The sequence below is a fragment of the Cetorhinus maximus genome, chromosome 5, assembly GCF_964194155.1.
Source record: "Cetorhinus maximus chromosome 5, sCetMax3.hap1.1, whole genome shotgun sequence".
In the NCBI taxonomy this organism is placed as follows: domain Eukaryota; kingdom Metazoa; phylum Chordata; class Chondrichthyes; order Lamniformes; family Cetorhinidae; genus Cetorhinus; species Cetorhinus maximus.
The window spans coordinates 144840504-144860043 of record NC_135883.1 but is presented as its reverse complement, the minus strand read 5'-3'; the positions used below and the strand labels follow the sequence as shown (position 1 = coordinate 144860043).

At 46.0% G+C, this 19540-nt stretch overlaps 1 protein-coding gene across 6 annotated transcripts in view; it reads left to right on the top strand.

Annotated features, from left to right (window-relative positions):
- LOC144680990 (sodium/calcium exchanger 1-like) overlaps positions 1–19540 on the top strand; it is a 336456-nt gene that overhangs the window by 275123 nt on the left and 41793 nt on the right. For all 6 annotated transcript variants that reach the window (XM_078542630.1, XM_078542629.1, XM_078542628.1 and 3 more), the window contains one exon: positions 19161–19436. In XM_078542630.1, the coding sequence (XP_078398756.1) occupies positions 19161–19436 (276 nt within the window). The remainder of the gene's footprint in view (positions 1–19160; positions 19437–19540) is intronic.

Here is a 19540-nt window from a genome sequence, read left to right as displayed (position 1 = left end):
CTATTGCCGGAATATTGTCAGGGCCCATAACCTTTGCAGTATCCAGTGCCTTCAGCATATTTCTTGATACCACGTGGAGTGAATCGAATTGGCTGAAGACTGGCATCTGTGATGCTGGGGACCTCCGGAGGAGGCCGAGATGGATCATCCACTTGACACTCCTGGCTGAAAATTATTACGAATGCTTCAGCCTTGTCTTTTGCACTGATGTGCTGGGCTCCCCCATCATTGAGGATGGGGATAATTTTCACTTACTAGGTTTACCCCCTGCTCTTGAACTCCTCCCACCAGCCTGAAAATTGTGGCTGGGTGGGAAAAAGCCCTTAAGTGGTCAGTCATTGGCCACTTAAGTGCCTTAATTCGAACAAGGACAGGTAGGCCAGCCTAGGCCTTGCCTGTCCCACCGTAAAATTACGGAGAGAGCAGGGCAGACGGGAGGCCGGGGGGAAGGCTTTCACAGGAACTTTACATTTCCCACCCCCCCGACACCCCTCCATCAATGTGGCTTGTAAAATTCTGCCCATTATCTTCAATAAACCAGCATAATCAGGTAGTAAATCAGATCACAATTGTTTCTTCCCTTCATTCCACCAAAGAGTATTCCTTGATGTATTTAAGAGTAGTAACCTGGCGCCGTTTTATTAATACAGCTGAAAATGTTTTATCAGCAAAAATAAAAGAGGTTAAATTGGAGAACTCCAGCAGCACGAAATGGGCTCGTAGCAAATCAGCAGCCAACTTTTCACTATGTCCAATCTTCTTTCCACTGAAGTTCACAGAACAATAGTTCAAAGTCTTTTAGGAGACTCACCATTGCTTTGAACTTAAAAATCTTGGCAACATTCTTCATGTCATGGAAAACGAACTGATCCTGTGAAAAAAATTGACTATCAGTCTACGACTCTTTTTGTCTGAGTGACATAGCTGAATTTCGCCACCAAAATGTTTTGATAAGGGCATTCAATCATTATGTCATGCCCAGTAAAAGCATGGCCTACCCGTAACTTTTAAACATGAACTGTAATCAGTGTGGACTTTTCTGGAACTAACTTTTCTTTTAAAAATGGACATTAAAATGCTGCAAAAGATGGTCGCTGAGAATCACCTGCTTGATCTAGGATTTAAACTGCCACACTGTCTCAAAAGGCCAAAAGGGTACATTCCAAGCTAAGGTGGTGTCATTACCCGTCTCCTGAGACCACCAAGAAGAGATTTCCTGACTTCAATTGCTGATACTGAAACCAAGACGATAATAGTCTCAAGCCCCCAAGGTGAATGTCTGCAAACAATAACCCAGGTTGTGGCTAATCCTCTGAAGCCCAACACCATATTTGGATAGGGGAACTGTGAGAAACCACATGATAAGGTAGCCATGTTGGTCCCCTTTTGTAATCTTCAACTGATGTCTGCAAAATGCACAACAGCAGCAGCAGAAAGGACAACAACACCTATACCTTGAGTCCTGGAAACTGCAATATCGCAAGGCCTCCAAGTCTGTTCCTTTTCCAGGCCACCAATACAGCAAACCGACCTCCTGGTAACAAGACTACAAATAACTAACTTTGTGACCTGCAGAAAGTCCACCTCTTTGAAAGCATCCTGCAACGACTTTGGCTTATGACTTCGGCTACTGAATTCACCTAACGACACTTCAGGAGTGAAAAAACTCTTCTTCACCAGGCCTCCACCATGTGTTTTTTTTTCCAGGACGAGCCAATCACCGGAATTACAAATTATTCTTTTGTTTATAACTTGTCGAATGACATTTTCCATATGTGTGATTTCTTTATTCATTCACGGGATGTGGGCTTCGCAGGCTTGGGGCGGCATTTATTGTCCATCCCTAGTTGCCCTTTAGAAGGTGGTGGTGAGCTGCCTTCTTGAACCGCTGCAGTCCATGTGGTGCTGTTAGGAAGGGATTTCCAGGATTTTGACCCAGCGACAGTGAAGGAATGGCGATATATTTCCAAGTCAGATGGTGAGAGACTTTGAGGAGAACTTCTAGGTGGTGAGTGTTCCCATCTATCTGCTGACCTTGTCCTTCCAGATGGTAGTGGTCGTAGGTTTGCAGTGTGCTGTTTAAGGAGCCTTGGTGAATTCCTGCAGTGCATCTTGTAGATGGTACACACGGCTGCTACTGTACATTGGTGGTGGAGGGATTGAATGTTTGTAAATGTGGTGCCAATCAAGTAAGCTGCTTTGTCCTGGATGGTGTTAAGCTCCTTGAGTGTTGTGGGAGCTGCACTCATCCAGGCAAGGGGAGTATTCCATCACACTCCCGACTTGTACCTTGTAGATGATGGACAGGGGAGTCAGGAGGTGAGTTACTCGTAGCACGATTCCTAGCCTCTGACCTGCTATTGTAGCCACAGTATTTATATGGCTAGCCCAGTTCCATTTCTGGTCAGTGGTCACCCCCAGGATGTTAATTGTAGGGGATTCAGTGATGGTAATGCCACTGAACATCAAGGGGCGATGGCTGGATTCTCTCTTGTTGGAGATGGTCATGGCCTGGCATTTGTGTGGTGTGAATGTTACTTGCCACTTGTCAGCCCAAGCCTGGATATTGTCCAGGTCTTGCCACATTTGGACATGGACTGCTTCAGTATCTGAGGAGTCGCAAGTGGCGCTGAACATTGTGCAATCATCAGCGAACATCCCCACTTCTGACCTTATGATGGAAGGAAGGCCATTGATGAAGCAGCTGAAGATGGTTGGGCAGAGGACACTACCCTGAGGAACTCCTGCAGTGATGCCTTGGAACTGAGATGACTGACCTCCAACCACCACAACCATCTTCCTTTGTGCTAGGTATGACTCCAACTAGCAGAGAGTTTTCCACCTGGATCCCTTTGGCTCCAGTTTTGCTAGGGCTCCTTGATGCCACACTCAGTCAAATGTGGCCTTGATATCAAGGGCAGCCACTCTCACCTCACCTCGAGGGTTCAGCTCTTTTGTGCATGTTTGAACCTAGGCTGTAATGAGGTCAGGAGCTGAGTGGCCCTGGCGGAATCCAAACTGGGCATCAGTGGGCAGGTTATTGCTAAGCAAGTGCCGCATGATAGCATTGTTGATGACCCCTTCCATTGCTTCACTAATGATCGAGAGTCGACTGATGGGGTGGTAATTGATCGGGTTGGATTTGTCCTGCTTTTTATGTACAGGACATACCTGGGCAATTTTCCACATAGCCGGGTAGATGTCAGTGTTGTAGCTGTACTGGAACAACTTGGCTAGGGGCACGGCAAGTCCTGAAGCACAAGTCTTCAGTACTATTGCCAGAATATTGTCCAAGGCTCATAGCCTTTGTGCTATCCAGTGCCTTCAGCCATTTCTTGATATCATGTGGAGGGAATTGAATTGGCTGAAGATTGACATCTGTGATGCTGGGGACCTCCAGAGGAGGCTGAGATGGATCATCCATTCGGAACTCCTGGCTGAAGATTGTTGCAAATGCTTCAGCCTTATCTTTTGCACTGATGTGCTGGGCTCCCCCATCATTGAGGATGGGGATATTTGTGGAGCCGCCGCCTCCAGTGAGTTGTTTAATTGTCCACCGCTATTCATGACCGGATGTGGCAGGACTACAGAGCTTAGATCTGATCCGTTGGTTGTGGGATTGCTTAGCTCTGTTTATCACTTGCTGCTTATGCTGTTTGGCAAGCAATTCGTCCTGTGTTATAGCTTCACCAGGTTGACACCTCATTCTTAGGTATGCCTGGTGCTGATCCTGGCACGCCCTCCTGCACTCTTCATTAAACCAGTGTTGATTCCCTGACTTGATGGTAATGGTAGAGTGGGGGATATGCCGGGCCATGAGGTTACAGATTGTGTTTGAGGATAATTCTGCTACTGCTGATGTCTCACAGCGCCTCATCGATACCCAGCCCTGAGTAGCTACATCTGTTTGAAATCCATCCCATTTAGCAGAGTGGTAGTGCCGCACAACACGATGGAGGGTATCACCAATGCGAAGGTGGGACTTTGTCTCCACAAGGACTGTGTGGTGGTCACTGCTACCGATACTGTCATGCACAGATGCTTCTGCAGCAGGCAGATTGGTGAGGATGAAGTCAAGTGTGTTTTTCGCTCTTGTTGGTTCCCTCACCACCTGCCGCAGACCGAGTCTAGCAGCTATGTCCTTTAGGACTCAGCCAGTTCGTGTAGTGGTGCTACCAAGCCACTCTTGGTGATGGACATTGAAGTCCCCCACCCAGAGTACATTCTGCACCCTTGTGACCCTCCCTGCTCCCTCCAAGTGGTGTTCAACATGGAGGAGCACTGATGTGAGTGCGGCTGAGTGAGTGACGTAGTGTTCGATTTTCGGGTGAACCGTGAATAAATAATCCTCTTTATTTAAACCCACAAAATGCTTGCTGCTGGTTATTCAAATTGGCCACACATTCAGGGGTTAAAAATTATGCACATCTTCCTTTTCAAAAGCATACTGATTATGGACAGCAATAGAAGGGAACAGGTGTTTCAGTCCTTTCTCATCCCTGTTTGTAACAGTGAGCAGAATTCTCAGGTCGGCCAGCAGGCGACGCCCAACTCCCTCGAGCGTAAAGTAGCCTATGATGATGTCAGGCGAGAATCCCGACACCATCCTGCACTTGCGCGATATTTCAGTCGGCAGGTGCACGCAAAAGTCGGAAGTGCGCCCGCCGACAATTAAGAGGCCAATTAAGCCCATCAAAGTTTTAATTGTCCCCAATTTCCGTGGTCCATCCAACCTCATGGTTGGCGGACAGGCGAATCGTCCCGGCGGCCTTTGCTTTTTCATGATAACTCATCCAAGGACGGGATTTAATTTAATTTAAAAAAATAAAAATCTATGGACAGGATTTTTATAATGTATATGCTCAGGTGACTGTGGTGCTTGGACATTTTTGTTCTGATTTTAAAATTTTTATTTAATACTTTCGAAGTCTTCAGCTCCCTGAGGCAGCTCTCTGCCTTCAGGGAGCTTTCACTCCATGCTCACCCGCGCTTTCGTCAGCACCCATCCTCATCCCGTCCCCACCCAGGCAGCGCTGAGCATTTCAGCGTGCGCTTCATGCTGGTTGGCCGTTAATTGGCCAGCCAGCATGAAATCGCGGTTGGGGGGGGGGATCGCGGTCAGTCCGTTCCCCAGCCACTCCCGTACCCAACAATCGCGCCCCACCCGCCAACCTGAAAATTCTGCCCTGTAGTCTGATTTAAAATCAGTGAAAATGATGTTAACAGACTATACTTGACCATTTATCAGTTTTATGCACCAGTTTCTTAGTAAATTAAATATATTTTTTCATATGAAGAAACTTTTAAAATGCACCTCCTAGTGCCTGTACACCAAAAAAAGCACAATTTCAAGAGCCTTCCCGAACCAGTGAAACTCGCCATGTTGACCTGGGGTCAAGACCAGTTTTGTCAGCTGGCCTTGATCCAGGTGAATTGAATCTTAACCTGGCACAGAAGTTCACAGCAATATGAATGTGAGTGGTTTTGGGTTTAACTAACTTAACATTTAAAATTCCCTGATACTTTGCACATTTTCCAGCTGAAGTTGCCTATATTGCGCTGATGTTTCTAACAGAAACAAGCAGAAACTCTACTCCCCTTGTATGTAGATGTCAGGTGAGGATAGAAATAGCCTCAACTTTGGAATAAACAGAGAAAGTGCAGGAAATGCTCAGCAGGTCTGACAGCATCTGTGGAGAGAGAAACAGAGCTAATGTTTCTTGTTGAATATGTCTCTTCTACAGAATCTTCTTCAGAGCCATTCTGAAGATGTCGTATTTGACTCAAAACATTAACTCTGTTTCTCCCTCCACAGATGCTGCACGACCTGTTGACTTTTCCATCACTTTCTGTTTTTATTTTAGATTTCCAGAAATGCAGTATTTTGCTTTTATCTTAGTCTCAGCTTTGTTGAAATACATGCTCAAATTCACTGCTGAGAGGGTGGGGTCATAGGAAAAGAAAACCATTTGGCCTCTCGTTTGGATACCATGTAATAACAATCTAAAGTCTGCCAATATCAAGAGTTCATGTTACTGTTACCAACTTTATTATGCTGGCCCTGAGGCAATTAGAAATTCTGTGATCATGATCATAGTAGTGGATTTTCCAGCGTTGTTTGTGTGATTGATTTGTTGGTAGCATGCATGTCTCTAAGTCAGAAAGTTGTGGGTTCAGGTCCCACTCCAGAGACCTGAGCACAAAAATGTAAACTGACACTCCAGTATAGTACTGAAGGAGTGCTGCACTGTTAAAGGGTGCCATTCTTCAAATGAGACGTTAAACTGAGGCTCTATTTGCTCCCTCAGGTTGACACTATTTCAAAGAAGAGCAAGGAAGCTATCCCCAATGTCATCACCATTATTTACCCCTCGGCCAAGATCACTAAAAAAAAAACAGATTATCTGGTCATTATCACACTGTTGGAGTTTGCTGTGTGCAGATTGGTTATTGTGTTTCCTACATTACAACATAAACAAACTTAAAAACTCTTATTTGGCTGTTAAACACTTGGGAGATCCTGAGGCCATAAAAAGTATAAATACAAATATTTCTTTCTTCTGAGCATATGCAACTAACAAGTTTAAAAGGACATCTGTCTGCTGCGTTGACAACTACAACAATAATCATTTTGTATGAGCTCGCTAATAGTTAAAATAACATTCAAAAGTGTTTCTTGTTTGAGGTTTTGCTATGTCACAAAGCTTTTTAAATAGCCATAGCTTATCTTCCCTGATGTCTGCATAGACAGACTTAACCATCACGATTGCTGGATCGTGACAAATCACTCAAGGGTGATTTGTACCAACCTCAGACAAGGGGTATCCTGGTCAATTATAGTGTACCTACTAGCTTCCCAAATGTGATCAGCTAACTTGGTCCCCTTTCATTTTATTCACATACCTGCTAAATGCTGGAGTAAGTCAATCTGGTACGGAAGTAATTCATTATATGGAAGACAGTTGGTAGAGATTTATAAACCCAGCAGATTTCAATTTATATCAGTTGCTTCAGGTAAACTTCATTTATCCTGGATGCCATTAGATTTATTTGTACCTTTGGCATATGATGAACTACATCCATATAGAGTTCCTCTGAAGCATAATGTCAGCACTATTTAAAAACACCATCAAATGCATCTATGTCACCCTGTAAATAAACATTGATTTTTAACCGATGCCTCCCTTGGTAATACAGAATATAGAACTTAGTTAATGCACCACAACATCTCTGTACGTTATGTACATGTAGGGCCGAATCTTTCTCTGGGCTCAGAAAAACCTAACCCATGCACTTCTGCAGCTCGCAAACTACATACCCATCCCATGTGTGACTTCACACACCATTTTCGTCTGAACCGGGGTCAGGTCCACAGTGCAGTTTATGAACCGTGCTGGAGTGTGTCAAGATGTGGGTGCAAAGGCAGGCTGGTTAGAAGGTCTGCCTCGGCTCTTCAACACAGTTTCCCAGCTCCAAATAGTGTTTAAAGGCCCTCTAAACCTCACCCCTCATCTCTCCCACCCACCCGTGTGCTAGCCCATACTCCCTCAGATTGCCCATGCCATCCCATGACACCTCTATCTCCCCCAGATATCCTCCATGTCGTCTCAGTTCACCCATACCACCTCCATATCCCTATTTATCCTCCATAACTATTCATTCAGCGTGCACTATGTATATAACTCAGAACTTCCATGCAATTCAATGGAAAATATTTTACATTCCTTGGGAGAAAAATAAACCTCTTACCATCTAATAAAAGCTTCCATATCATTGAAATTGAAAAAAAATGCATCCTACCATACAAATAAACCTTGCAATACTTGTAATCCTGTTAGCTTGCGTCAGCAAACCAGAAACAACACCAAAGGGACAATCTGTTATTACAACATTTTAAAACTGCTGAGGATAAATTAGCACTTGAAACTCATCCCAGCATTGATAATTGCTATAGCTGTCCAAACAACAGACCATAAGACATAGGAGCAGAAATTAGGCCACTCGGCCCTTCGAGTCTGCTCCGCCATTCAATCGTGGCTGATAAGTTTCTCAACCCCATTCTCCCGCCTTCTCCCCGTAACCTTTGATCCCCTTACCAATCAAGAACCTATCTATCTCGATCTTAAATACAATCAATGACCTGGCCTCCACAGCCTTCTGTGGCAACGAATTTCATAGATTCACCACTCTCTGGCTAAAGAAGTTTCTCCTCATCTCTGTTCTAAAAGGTCTTCCCTTTACTCTGAGTCTGTGCCCTCAGGTCCTAGTCTCTCCTACTAATGGAAACATCTTGCCCATGTCCATTCTATCCAGGCCTTTCAGTATTCTGTAAGTTTCAATCAGATCCCCCCTCATCCTTCTAAACTCCATCGAGTATAGACCCAGAGTCCTCAAACGTTCCTCATATGTTAAGCCTTTCATTCCTGGAATCATTCTTGTAAACCTCCTCTGGACCCTCTCCAGGGCCAGCACATCCTTCCTGAGATACAGGGCCCAAAATTGCTCACAATATTCTAAATATGGTCTGTCCAGAGCCTTATAAAGCCTCAGCAGCACATCCCTGCTTTTATATTCTAGTCCTCTCGAAATAAATGCCAACATTGCATTTGCCTTCCTAACTACCGATTCAACCTGCAAGTTAACCTTAAGAGAATCCTGGACTAGGACTCCCAAGTCCCTTTGCATTCCAGATTTCTGAATTCTCTCCCCATTTAGAAAATAGTCTATGCCTCTATTCTTCCTACCAAAGTGCATGACCTCACACTTCCCCACATTATATTCCATCTGCCACTTCTTTGCCCATTCTCCTAACCTGTCTAAATCCTTCTGCAGCCTCCCCGCCTCCTCAATACTACCTGTCCCTCTCTTTGTATCATCTGCAAACTTAGCCAGAATGCCCTCAGTTCCTTCATCTAGATCATTAATGTATAAAGTGAAAAGTTGTGGCCCCAACACTGACCCCTGCGGAACTCCACTAGTCACCGGCCGCCATCCTGAAAAGGACCCCCTTATCCCCACACTCTGCCTCCTGTCAGACAGCCAATCTTCTATCCATGCTAGTACCTTGCCTCTAACACCATGGGCTCTTATCTTACTGAGCAGCCTCCTGTGCAGCACCTTGTCAAAGGCCTTCTGGAAGTCCAAGTAGATAACATCCATTGGCTCTCCTTTGTCTAACCTACTCGTTACCTCCTCAAAGAATTCTAACAGATTTGTCAGGCATGACCTCCCCTTGGGAGACCCTTCTCTGGGAAGGAAAGAACAAAAGGTGCTCATTTCAATTTCAAAGCAGAGTGCCTGTCAATCAGTGTAAGGGAGCATATAGATGTTTTTCAAGCGTAGATTTTTTTCAAGTATGAAAACCAGAATGTAAGGGTGGTTACGTTTTTTCAAGTGTCAAAACCAGGTTTCTTGAATCACCCACAGCTATTTAAATCACAGTGGAAAGGTGACAGCACAGACTGACAGGACATTTTGTAACACTTTGCATTCCTCCATTGGAAAAGCACAGAAAGCATGCAAACAAAGCTGGTCAATGTGAGGGTCAGCTTACCTGTAAAGGACAGGTCCCTATGATGAATCACTGCATTAAAACACATCCAAATTACAATGCAACATCTAATAGTGACATTTGAAGGTGTGAAAACACTTTGCGCTTAGTTTTCAGAATGTTCCCGACTCCTCAGCCAGCTTTCCATTTTCTTCTTTTTTCGCAAACTCTCAAACCTGGCGTGCTTTCAATGGGCTTCCAAACCCGACACCACCAGACCATAATTGTGTACAGGAGGAAATCCGATTTCCATCCCCCATTTAAAATGACCTCAGTGGGATAAGGGTGCATTTTTTACACCAGGCATTCCCACCCCTCAAAACAGCCAGAGGAAAATGGTGCAGGGTCAGGAATGCGGAGGAAAGTCCGATTTCTTCCCAAAAAAAGCTAAGCACGGCCATTCATGCACTGAAATGCGCCTCTGCAGCCAGACAGAAATTCAGCCCAATGTGCTTTCACAGTGTTCTAACATGACAAATATTCCAATCTAGTGCTAAATTATTCTTCTTCATTATGTTTTACAACATATGATTCTACTGCCAGATGAGTCATATAGTAAATAGCAGTGACATCTTGTAATAGATTCAATTACTATGAACCTAATGATTAACTCGATTTAGATTATCATGTTTTCCTCATGCAGCAATCAGCAAAGTCAAAATGTTACATTTCAAAACATGGCGGGGAGGGTGCTTTAATTTCAAAGAGCAAGTGGGTGGTTAAAAGCACTGACAGTATGTCGTGTAGCTGACTCCAACCCGCCAACTTCTGCATTTAGCTCACAGGAGGCAATGCCTGCAACACAGGACACATAGGTAGAGGAACAACTTCCTCGTGATGTCTGAACACACATGCCTCAGGAGAGACAGGGCAGACTGTCAGGTCATCACAGGCATTTGTAGCCTCCTGGAGGAAGACCTGCTGCCTTCTGTACCTGTGCTGTCAAAATGACCATAAACCTCAGCAACAGGCTCATTCCAGGAGATATTTTCAGAATATCACAGTCTGCCATCCACAAATGCATCACACTAGTGACTGACTGATGATATGTTTGCCAGTGGGAGGATATTGTGAGTACTTTGCCACCAACGAGAATGAAGGAGATATATGACAACGAGATCAAGCAATTGGCATTCTGACGATGAACTTCAGGTGCCTGACAGATCTGAAAGTGCCTTTCAGCATACACCAATCACAGATTAATTTTTATGTGATTCAAAAAACAAACAGAAATGTAACAACCTAACATTGTGATGCATGTGCCCTCATACAGTTACCAATCTTTACTCTTTTTTCTGCTGTTTCCATGTGGTGCAACCCCTGTGAGTTCAGCATAGAGGCAGGCGTCTCCTGCGAGCTACACCACTGTGCTCATTCCTTCTCCCCTCCCCTCTGGGCAGGGTGCAGGTCTGTGAGAAAATGGCTGCTGCTGCTCCTGCTGATGGATTTCCCTGCTGCTGCTGTTGCTGCTCACCTTGGTCCTCATCGGAGGTCCTGTCATAAGTGACACCCTTGCTGGGCTGATATAAGACAGTTGGAAAATGGAGATTGGCCATGCAAACCTCCAAAATAGTGAAAGTAATCACCGATGCAGTGAAAGTTATCAGAAATGACCTCCAAAGCAGTGAAAGCATACTCTCAGGGCGGAATTTTCCGTGCCCGCTGGTGGCGGGCAGGATAGGTGGCGTGAGCAGACAATATGGCGCGATCAGTTTCACGACGGTGGGAAGGCAAATCGCGATTGTGTGCTCAGCCCACCAGTGGCGGGCCACATTTCTCGCCATCGGTCATCGGGAACCTCATTGTAATACAACATCATATCATTATCAGGCCATCCCGCCAGGGTCTTGCACCCCTGCTGGATCACCCCTCCACATTGGCAGGAAAGCACACCGACGTGTTTCACAACAGCACAGAGGTGATGTGCACGTTGGGTGAATTGGAGGTGAGTGCACAGCAACATTCTGCAGAACTCACCAGCGTCGCCTGTTGCTTTGTAGGCTTCAGGGGCGCTGGGTTAAGTGCCGCCCTGCCCGACTGGTAGTGCGGGGAGGGGAACCGGGGGCAAGCGCAGCCCTGCCTTTGAGGTGACTTTTGAGGGTGTGGGTGAGTGCAGTGACGGGGCTTCGAGGAGGGTGCCTCCAGATTCCTCTTCGGAGGTTTCTTCAGGGCTTAATTGGAGGCCCTGGGTCATGGACTCTGCCGGCTGTTTAGCAGATGTGCTTGCGAAAGCAAGGGGAGATAATTAGTGCATGGCAGTGGCCTGTGAAAAAGGACACATCACTCACAGCATGGTTGTCTGATGGATGTTGCACTGCTGGATCCTCACTCGGTGGAGCAGCGCCAACCTCACCATCAGCACAGGACCGGTCCCGGTCTTCAGCCAGCTGGATGGTTCTGTTTCCAAAGTCCATGAGGACCTTGATTTCAGACATTCCTCCACCGGTCTGCGACCTCTCTCGTTGTCCCTATCCAGCTTGTCCTGCATGGATAGAGATGGTGAAAGTGTAAGCAGGACGCCTGCAGGCCAGATGGTAAGTATGCCTGGCATGTGTGGGTATTGAGTGGTCCCATGGACAGGATGAGGACAATGACGACGAGTGTGAGAGAGTGAATGGTGATGTCCCTTGGACCGGCAGTGAGTGTGGGTCCTGTGATTGTGATAGGTTTGTGAGTGTGTGAGTTGAATGATGAGATGAGTGACTTACCCTGGCGGGGTAGTAGGAGATCATTCAATCCTCTTGCGGCATTGGGTGGCTGTCCTCTTTTGCAGGGCATTGGCACTGACCACTGCTGCCACCACCTCCCAAGCCAGGTTAGTGCTGTTGCTGCCCATCCTGCAGCCAGAACGGGGGTAGAGGACATCCCAGCGGACATCCAAAGGTTGCTTGAGAGACACGTCGCTGAACCTGAGGGCTGCAGTCTTCTTCAGTTTCAGGGCCATGTCTTCCGTGCAGCAGTGGTGAGTTGGAAGCATTGAGATGTGTGCTTGCAGCCGGACTTTAAACATGGCACCCGGCGTGATGCAGCAGCAGGATGATGACAGGCGGGCTCTGGAACGGCATGTTTCCCAGGAGTGCATAAATAATGAGGGGGTTCGGGACAATACAGCGTGAAAACCTGCCATTGCGGCCAGCGGGTAAAATGGCATTTTACGCGCCCGCTACCGCATTTCGTGCAAATTTGGGAACGTTCCGCCCTCAGCATAAATACTGTTTTTTTAAGCATGCCTTCACACACTTTTTTCCCTTTGGGGAATATTGGGGAGGTGGTGGAAGGTTTCCTGGCCTGATCATCACTTGTTCTGATCATCACTTGGTCTGATGCACTTCCACTTCTTGTATCAAATAAAGTTAAATATATACAGGTAGAGGGCATTAATTCATTGGTTACTTGAGCACATATAAAGAGACACTTAGTGACACAGGGCATGGGTTGTGTGAGGAGGTATACAGCTGTAATGTTTCATTCTGTCAATAGGTCTATTTCAAGTAAAGATTGGCTCTGGTTTCTTCCTTCACCAACTGGCTATCAGGATTAAAATATTGCTGACCTGTTATTCCTTCTTCACGTTATCTCTCCAATGATCAAGTGTGCACCTGAATGGGCTCCAAATCCAAAATGTTGGCCAAGAGCATCTCATCAGCCAGAGAAGGGATCTAAACACCTAATCATTTTTGAGAAAAGTCCACACTTCTCCATGACCACTTTCTCCATCTTCCCTTTCGTGGCCCACCCACACTTCCCAGTTGGCAATGGACTGGAGAGCACTTGCTGCATATCAGTGGGAACTAAAGGGCCCAGGCAATATTTTGATCAGTTTTATTTGCGGTGGTATTCAGAACGTGCAAGCTATTGGTGATGGCCAGCATGTACTTGTTTGACTGCCACATTTGATGTTTCATGCAGGTGGCAATCTTTACATGGACAAAAGCATCATCGCAAAGGCCTACAACCTCATGGCACACACATTTGAGAGGGACTCCTCTAATCTTTCTCCATGCACAGTGCTGGTGGAAAGCCTACCTAGTACCTCATTTTTTTTGCTGCTGCTCCAGAATTATAACTCCATTCTCATCGACATAATTCCAGTGAGCTGTGGATACCACTCAGGTGTCATGATGAAGCTCAATGGTTTTATAGACACCAGCTTAGGCCAACTGTGATACTGGCAGCAGCCTTTAGGCAGGTTCTACTGCTCCTGGCTCCAGATCAAGGAAAGTTAAAATTCAGAAAATTACCTTTGCAATGGCAGCATCCAGCTGTCTCTTTAAAGACTGCTGCTTAGGCCAGAGAAAACCCCAGAAACTGTGAGGAGCATATGTTAATGAAGAGCTTAACGCCTGTTTCAGACAGCTGTCAGTGATGCCTGTATATGGCACAGTTGTGCTTCAGGGGACTAATTGGCCCATCATGCCTGTGCCAGTTCTTTGAATGAGTTATCAGCAGGATCCATTCCCTTGACCTTTCCCTGTACCCTCTTAAAACTGATTTATCCACTTCCATTTTGAAAGTTGTTATGGGGCAGAATTTTGATGTCGGCGGGCAGGCACAGTCAGCGGGAAACTGCCGTTGCCCGCGATTGGCCAATTAAGGCCCGCCCAGCATGAAACGCAGCCCTTCACTGGTCAGGAAGGGCCGAGCGGGGGTGGGTGATGGGAGGATCTGGCGGAGATCCATGAGGGTATGCGTGCCATGTTCTCCGTTGTGGAGGAGTCCATGCAGAGCGCGAGCACTGCATTGACCCTCATGGCCGAGCGCACAGCCTCCCCCATTCAGAGAGTGGCAACTCTCATGGAGAGGCAGCTCCAGGGACAGAATTAGGGGTTCCTGGGGTTGCACTGGAACCTGCAAACCCTCACACAAGCACTGACCTCAGTGGTCAGTGCCAGTATGGGAGATGTATGAGGCATCCAGTATCCCAGCTAGGTGCACATCCATCAGTGGTGAGCAGGGAGGTCCAGAGTGACCTCACGTTGGCACACGAGCTGCCTGTCATCTCTGCGGGCTCCTCTCAGGGCGCTCTGGATGACGGCAACAGCTCCTCCGCCCCTCTGCCAGTGACCATGGCATCTGGTGAGGCTGCGGTGACTGGGGAGAAGCCAGCCATGGCACTGGCCACTCATCCCAGGCAGGGCCAGCACAGGCTCCACTGGCCAGAGAAAGACTGCCAAGGTCATCAAGGCCAATAAGACAGCAGAGTCAGCAGGCTGTCTCCAATGCCGGTGCCAGCGAGTGGGGGGGTGGCACCAAGACCTAAGGCACCACGAGCATGAGAAGGACAGTTCACAGGTGGTTTTCTGTTCATTTATGTTTAATTTATATGTCTGCTGGTGTGGACATCAACACCAGTAATTGTAATGTCAAAATGATTTCAATGTGACGATAACATTAAATTTGCTTCGGTTCTGATGGCCTGAGTGTGCTTCACGTTTTTCCCTCCTTGTGCTGGGTATGCCAGTATGTAATACTGGACGTGAGTGGCTGGATACTTTATTGCACAGGCATTGAGTGGACTTTGGATGCAAATGAAAGAGTCATTTCAGATATCCAGGATGGAGGCAGCAGCCCTGGCGTGAGGTTGAAGCTGATCTTTGGCAGCCTAGCTGAAGGAGCGTTGGATCAAGGCGTCTCTGGTGTCCCTGCCTCCCTGAAGGATAGAGAGGTCTGCCTCCATACCCTCAGCATTCTCCTCACCATGCTTCTCTTCTGATTCACTGCTGAATTCATCATCTGTGGCCTGTGGAGCTGCGTCAAGATCCTCTTCTTCCAGTGGGTCCCCCCCTTGCCAGTACCAGATTGTGGAGAGTGCAGCATGAGCCACTATCAGTGACACCCGCTCTGGGAGGTATTGTAGTGCTCCCCCAAACGGTCCAGGTATAAGAAGCGCATCTTCAGAAGACCTGTGGTCCTCTCTATCACCGCCCTTGTGGAGGCATGACTTATATTGTAACGCTGCTCTGCCTCTGCTCTTGGGTGGCAGAAAGGCGTCAGGAACCACCTTTTCAACGGAAAGCCCATGTCACCCAGCAGCCATCCATCCAGTTGGGCTGGAGCACTGAAGAGCCTTGGTACCTGGGAGTGTCTCAGGATGTAAGCATCATGGGAGCTGCCAAGGTACCTTGCACAGACTTGCATAATCTGCATCTTGTGGTCACACACTATCTGCATGTTCATGGAGTGGAATCCCTTCCTGTTGACAAAGGCACCCAGCTGACCCGCTGGAGCCTTGATGGCCACATGTGTGCAGTCGATTGCACCCTGAATGTGGGGGAACCCAGCAATCGCGGCAAAGCCTCTGGCTCGCTCTGCCTGGCTGGCCTCATCTGTGCGGTAAAGAATAAAGGTCAGTACCCACCTGAACAGAGCTTCTGTCACCAGTTTGACGCAACTGTGGACAGTTGTTTGGGAGACTCCACACAGATCCCCCACTGACCCCTGGAAAGAGCCAGAGGCATAGAAGTTGACGGCCACTGTGACCTTTGGAGCCACTGGCATGGGGTGTCCACCCACACAGTCAGAGCTGATCTCAGGCCCAATCATCTGACAAATGGAGGTCATTGTCTCCCTTGAGAGGCGGAGCCTCCTTCGGCACTGCACCTCAGACATATTGAGGTAGCTGCTTCACCGCCTGTAAACACTGGCAGCAGGATAGCGCCATCTTCTGCGGCCCCTTCCACCTTGGACATCCTGCTGGCCCTGCGCCCCATGTGCCTACGCCTCTCTTCCCACAACTCGCTTCCTTGGGTGCTGCATTGGGACATCTGGCCCCCTCCCCCATTCTGCCCCTCTCTTTCTCCTCAGAGGAGGTGCCTCCAGCAGAGACCACAATCCCCATTACCAGGGTCACAGAAGGCTGTCTGATACCTGGAAGGGTCCACACGGTCTGAATCCTCGGGAGGCCTTGGAAACACCAATGAGTCCTGAAATGAAGCCTGGAAATGCTAACAATGAAGCCCTGAACAGAGATGAAGCTGTCAAGTACCAATAAGTCACCAGCAGCAAACTATGTACAAACTCCTCACTACTGACGTTGGCAATGCTGCTCACCCCTTTTATCCCACCCGTGGATGAGATTTTTGAAATTGTCGGCTGGCCGCCTGCCCATTTTGCCATGTGGTAAGAGTGAAATCACATGGGCAATGAAAGATCAGTGTCAATTGGCTTTTAACGGCCTTAAGTGGCCTGTTAATTAATGACTGGCGCGGCTCCGGCACCCGCTTGCGACCACCGACTGAAATATCGCGCAAGTGTGTAATGACGTTGGGACACTCGCCCGACGACATCACACGTTATTTTATACTCAAGCATGTCGGGCGCGCGCCCGGATGCCAAGCAAAAAATTCTGCCCATGGATTGTGATTCTGGTTGGTCCATCTGCGTAACAAAATGAAGCCTTTCCTTTCATCCTATTGGTTATGATGTAAAATTTCTGCCCTTTACTTATCTATTTGTCAATCAATTGTAAGGAGCATGTTCTCTTCAACCTTGGCTGTGAGCACAGAATTAGAAGACATGAGTATCACATTAAAAAGCTTTAGGGAAAACTTGAAATAGGAGTGAGGACTACAACAAATTCATGGGGAACATGCAGTCACATTCACATGCATTCATAGTGAGTGAAATTTTGCAGAATTATTTCTTAGGGGACTCAGCCAACCAAAATTTTTATTGCTACAATTTCTTGCCTTCTTTAAATAGACACTGAGTTACTTTGATTCCTCTTAAGTTATAGTTTATATGCTACTGTTTCTCTATTTTGAACATGTAGGAATTTGAAAGTAATTATACAAGCGCCATTTTGTGCCTGTACTAATGCTGTTAAACCACCAACAATGGTTTTAATGACCTGAAATCTACAAAGTTCTGTTCATACAGTTATGTGGTGCCCATGCCTCTCATGCTCTTTGGTTTGATTGGCTAAGAAAACCCAGTGGAATATCTACCTAGAAGGAGATCCTGGACTCAGTTAACCCCATTAAGATAACTTTTCTATTTCATATAAATAAAACATTACACCCAGGTTGAAAGAATTGAATGTGAGAGAATTATTTCCTGCCCATTTAATAAACCTTATCACCAGCCCCAATGTACACAATCTGTGACTCTTAGAAAAGGCTAATATTTTTTTAAAAACTTAACGATTATTTGTCAAGAAGCATCACATGTTAATGATGAATACTTGTGCTGTGAGCCAAATAAATTCTAAATCAGTTGTGATAATGTGTTCGATTGAAAGGTACATATTGTCACGAGGGTGTGATTTTTGTAAATATTATTTCTGATTTTTTCACTGGCTGGATTTGAAACTGAAACCCTATATAGATGATTGTGTGGTTTTTTTTAAAAGAAACAGCCCAGACAGGCTGAGCTGCTACGAAGCACAATTTCACATTCCACAAAGTTGGAATGAAGGCAGACAACTAATCCCCTGGCGAGCGTGAAAGATCCCCTTCTCCCAACCGTTCACACCACACTGAGGCTTTGATGCTTCTGAGATGAAACATGAAAATTCAATTACTTGTTCTGAAACAATAACTGCAGCAGACCTGAACTAATCAAGACTCCCTGGAATATACAACCAGCAATGTGTTTCAAGGGAACCCCTCCCCCACCCGTCAAGCAGGAGAGAGGAAGGTCTGAAAAAGACAGTGCTGTACTGAAACAAGCTGTTGGAACCTTATGCCTTCTCTCTCTTTGTGGAAATAATGTGCCCAGTTTGTAAAGTGACCAACCTTAGAAGAATACAACTATGAACCGAGATGTTTCAAAATGTGGAAATCTGCCCCATCCAATTGCATCCAGGAGAACAGCTAAACTAACTGGCCACAACGTTGAATCACTGCATTGAGGCTGATCAAGGAACAGCTAACTGTATCAAAAACAAAAAATGCTGGAAAAACTCAGCAGGTCTGACAGCATCTGTGGAGAAAAAGACAGAGTTAACATTTCGAGTCCGTATGACTCTCCTTCAGAGTATACAGCTAGCTGTATACTCTGTTATTTTTTATGGACTGTACATTCCTGTAAAACCCTATCCTGTTATTCTGCCATCTGTACTTGAGTGTGCGTGGGCCTAGATGAATGTGTGTGACTATATGAATAGTATCATGTTTTTCTTATTTTTTTTAGTTCGGCAATAGTTTATAAACTTACTTCATTCTTTGTTTAACCTAAGAAAACCTGTCTGAGTAATTCTCTACAACCTCAATACGTAAATAGTGGGGAACTTACAGAATTGGAAAAAGACTTCCTCTCTAAAGTCTGAAAAAAAAACCCTGTTGCAGTCAAACGAAGATAACAGGGGAGTCATTTTGCCCCTTCTCACATGGTTGTAACAATATTTAAAATGTTTTAGGATGTCCTATATGACGCATGCACTTGTACTATACTTGTAAAGGCTATGTGTCACAAAAGACAAGGGATAATCAGTGTCTTGCTTTGCACCTTTTCAAAACCCATCATATTTAAGAAAAACATTCTTGAAACGATGCTGTAAGTCTATTGATGTACTGATGCGTAGAATGTTCATATGATGTTCTTACATTAATTACTTCAGAGACATTAAACAACTTATTTTACTAAAAAATCTTCTGACATTTTATTTCAGGGGAAGATGATGACGATGATGAATGTGCTGAGGAGAAACTGCCTTCCTGTTTTGATTACGTGATGCATTTTCTGACTGTCTTCTGGAAAGTTCTTTTTGCTATTGTACCGCCTACGGAGTACTGGAATGGCTGGGCCTGCTTTGTAGTATCCATTTTAGTGATTGGCATCCTAACTGCTGTTATTGGTGACTTGGCTTCCCATTTTGGCTGTACCATTGGACTGAAGGACTCTGTTACTGCAGTAGTGTTTGTTGCATTGGGAACCTCTGTTCCAGGTAAAAAGTTTTCATTGTTCTTTGAATATTTTTAATTCTTTGAATATTGTTGGATGCCAATTAGCTTTTACAAGGCAAGTATTTAGTCTTCACTTTTAGCCAAG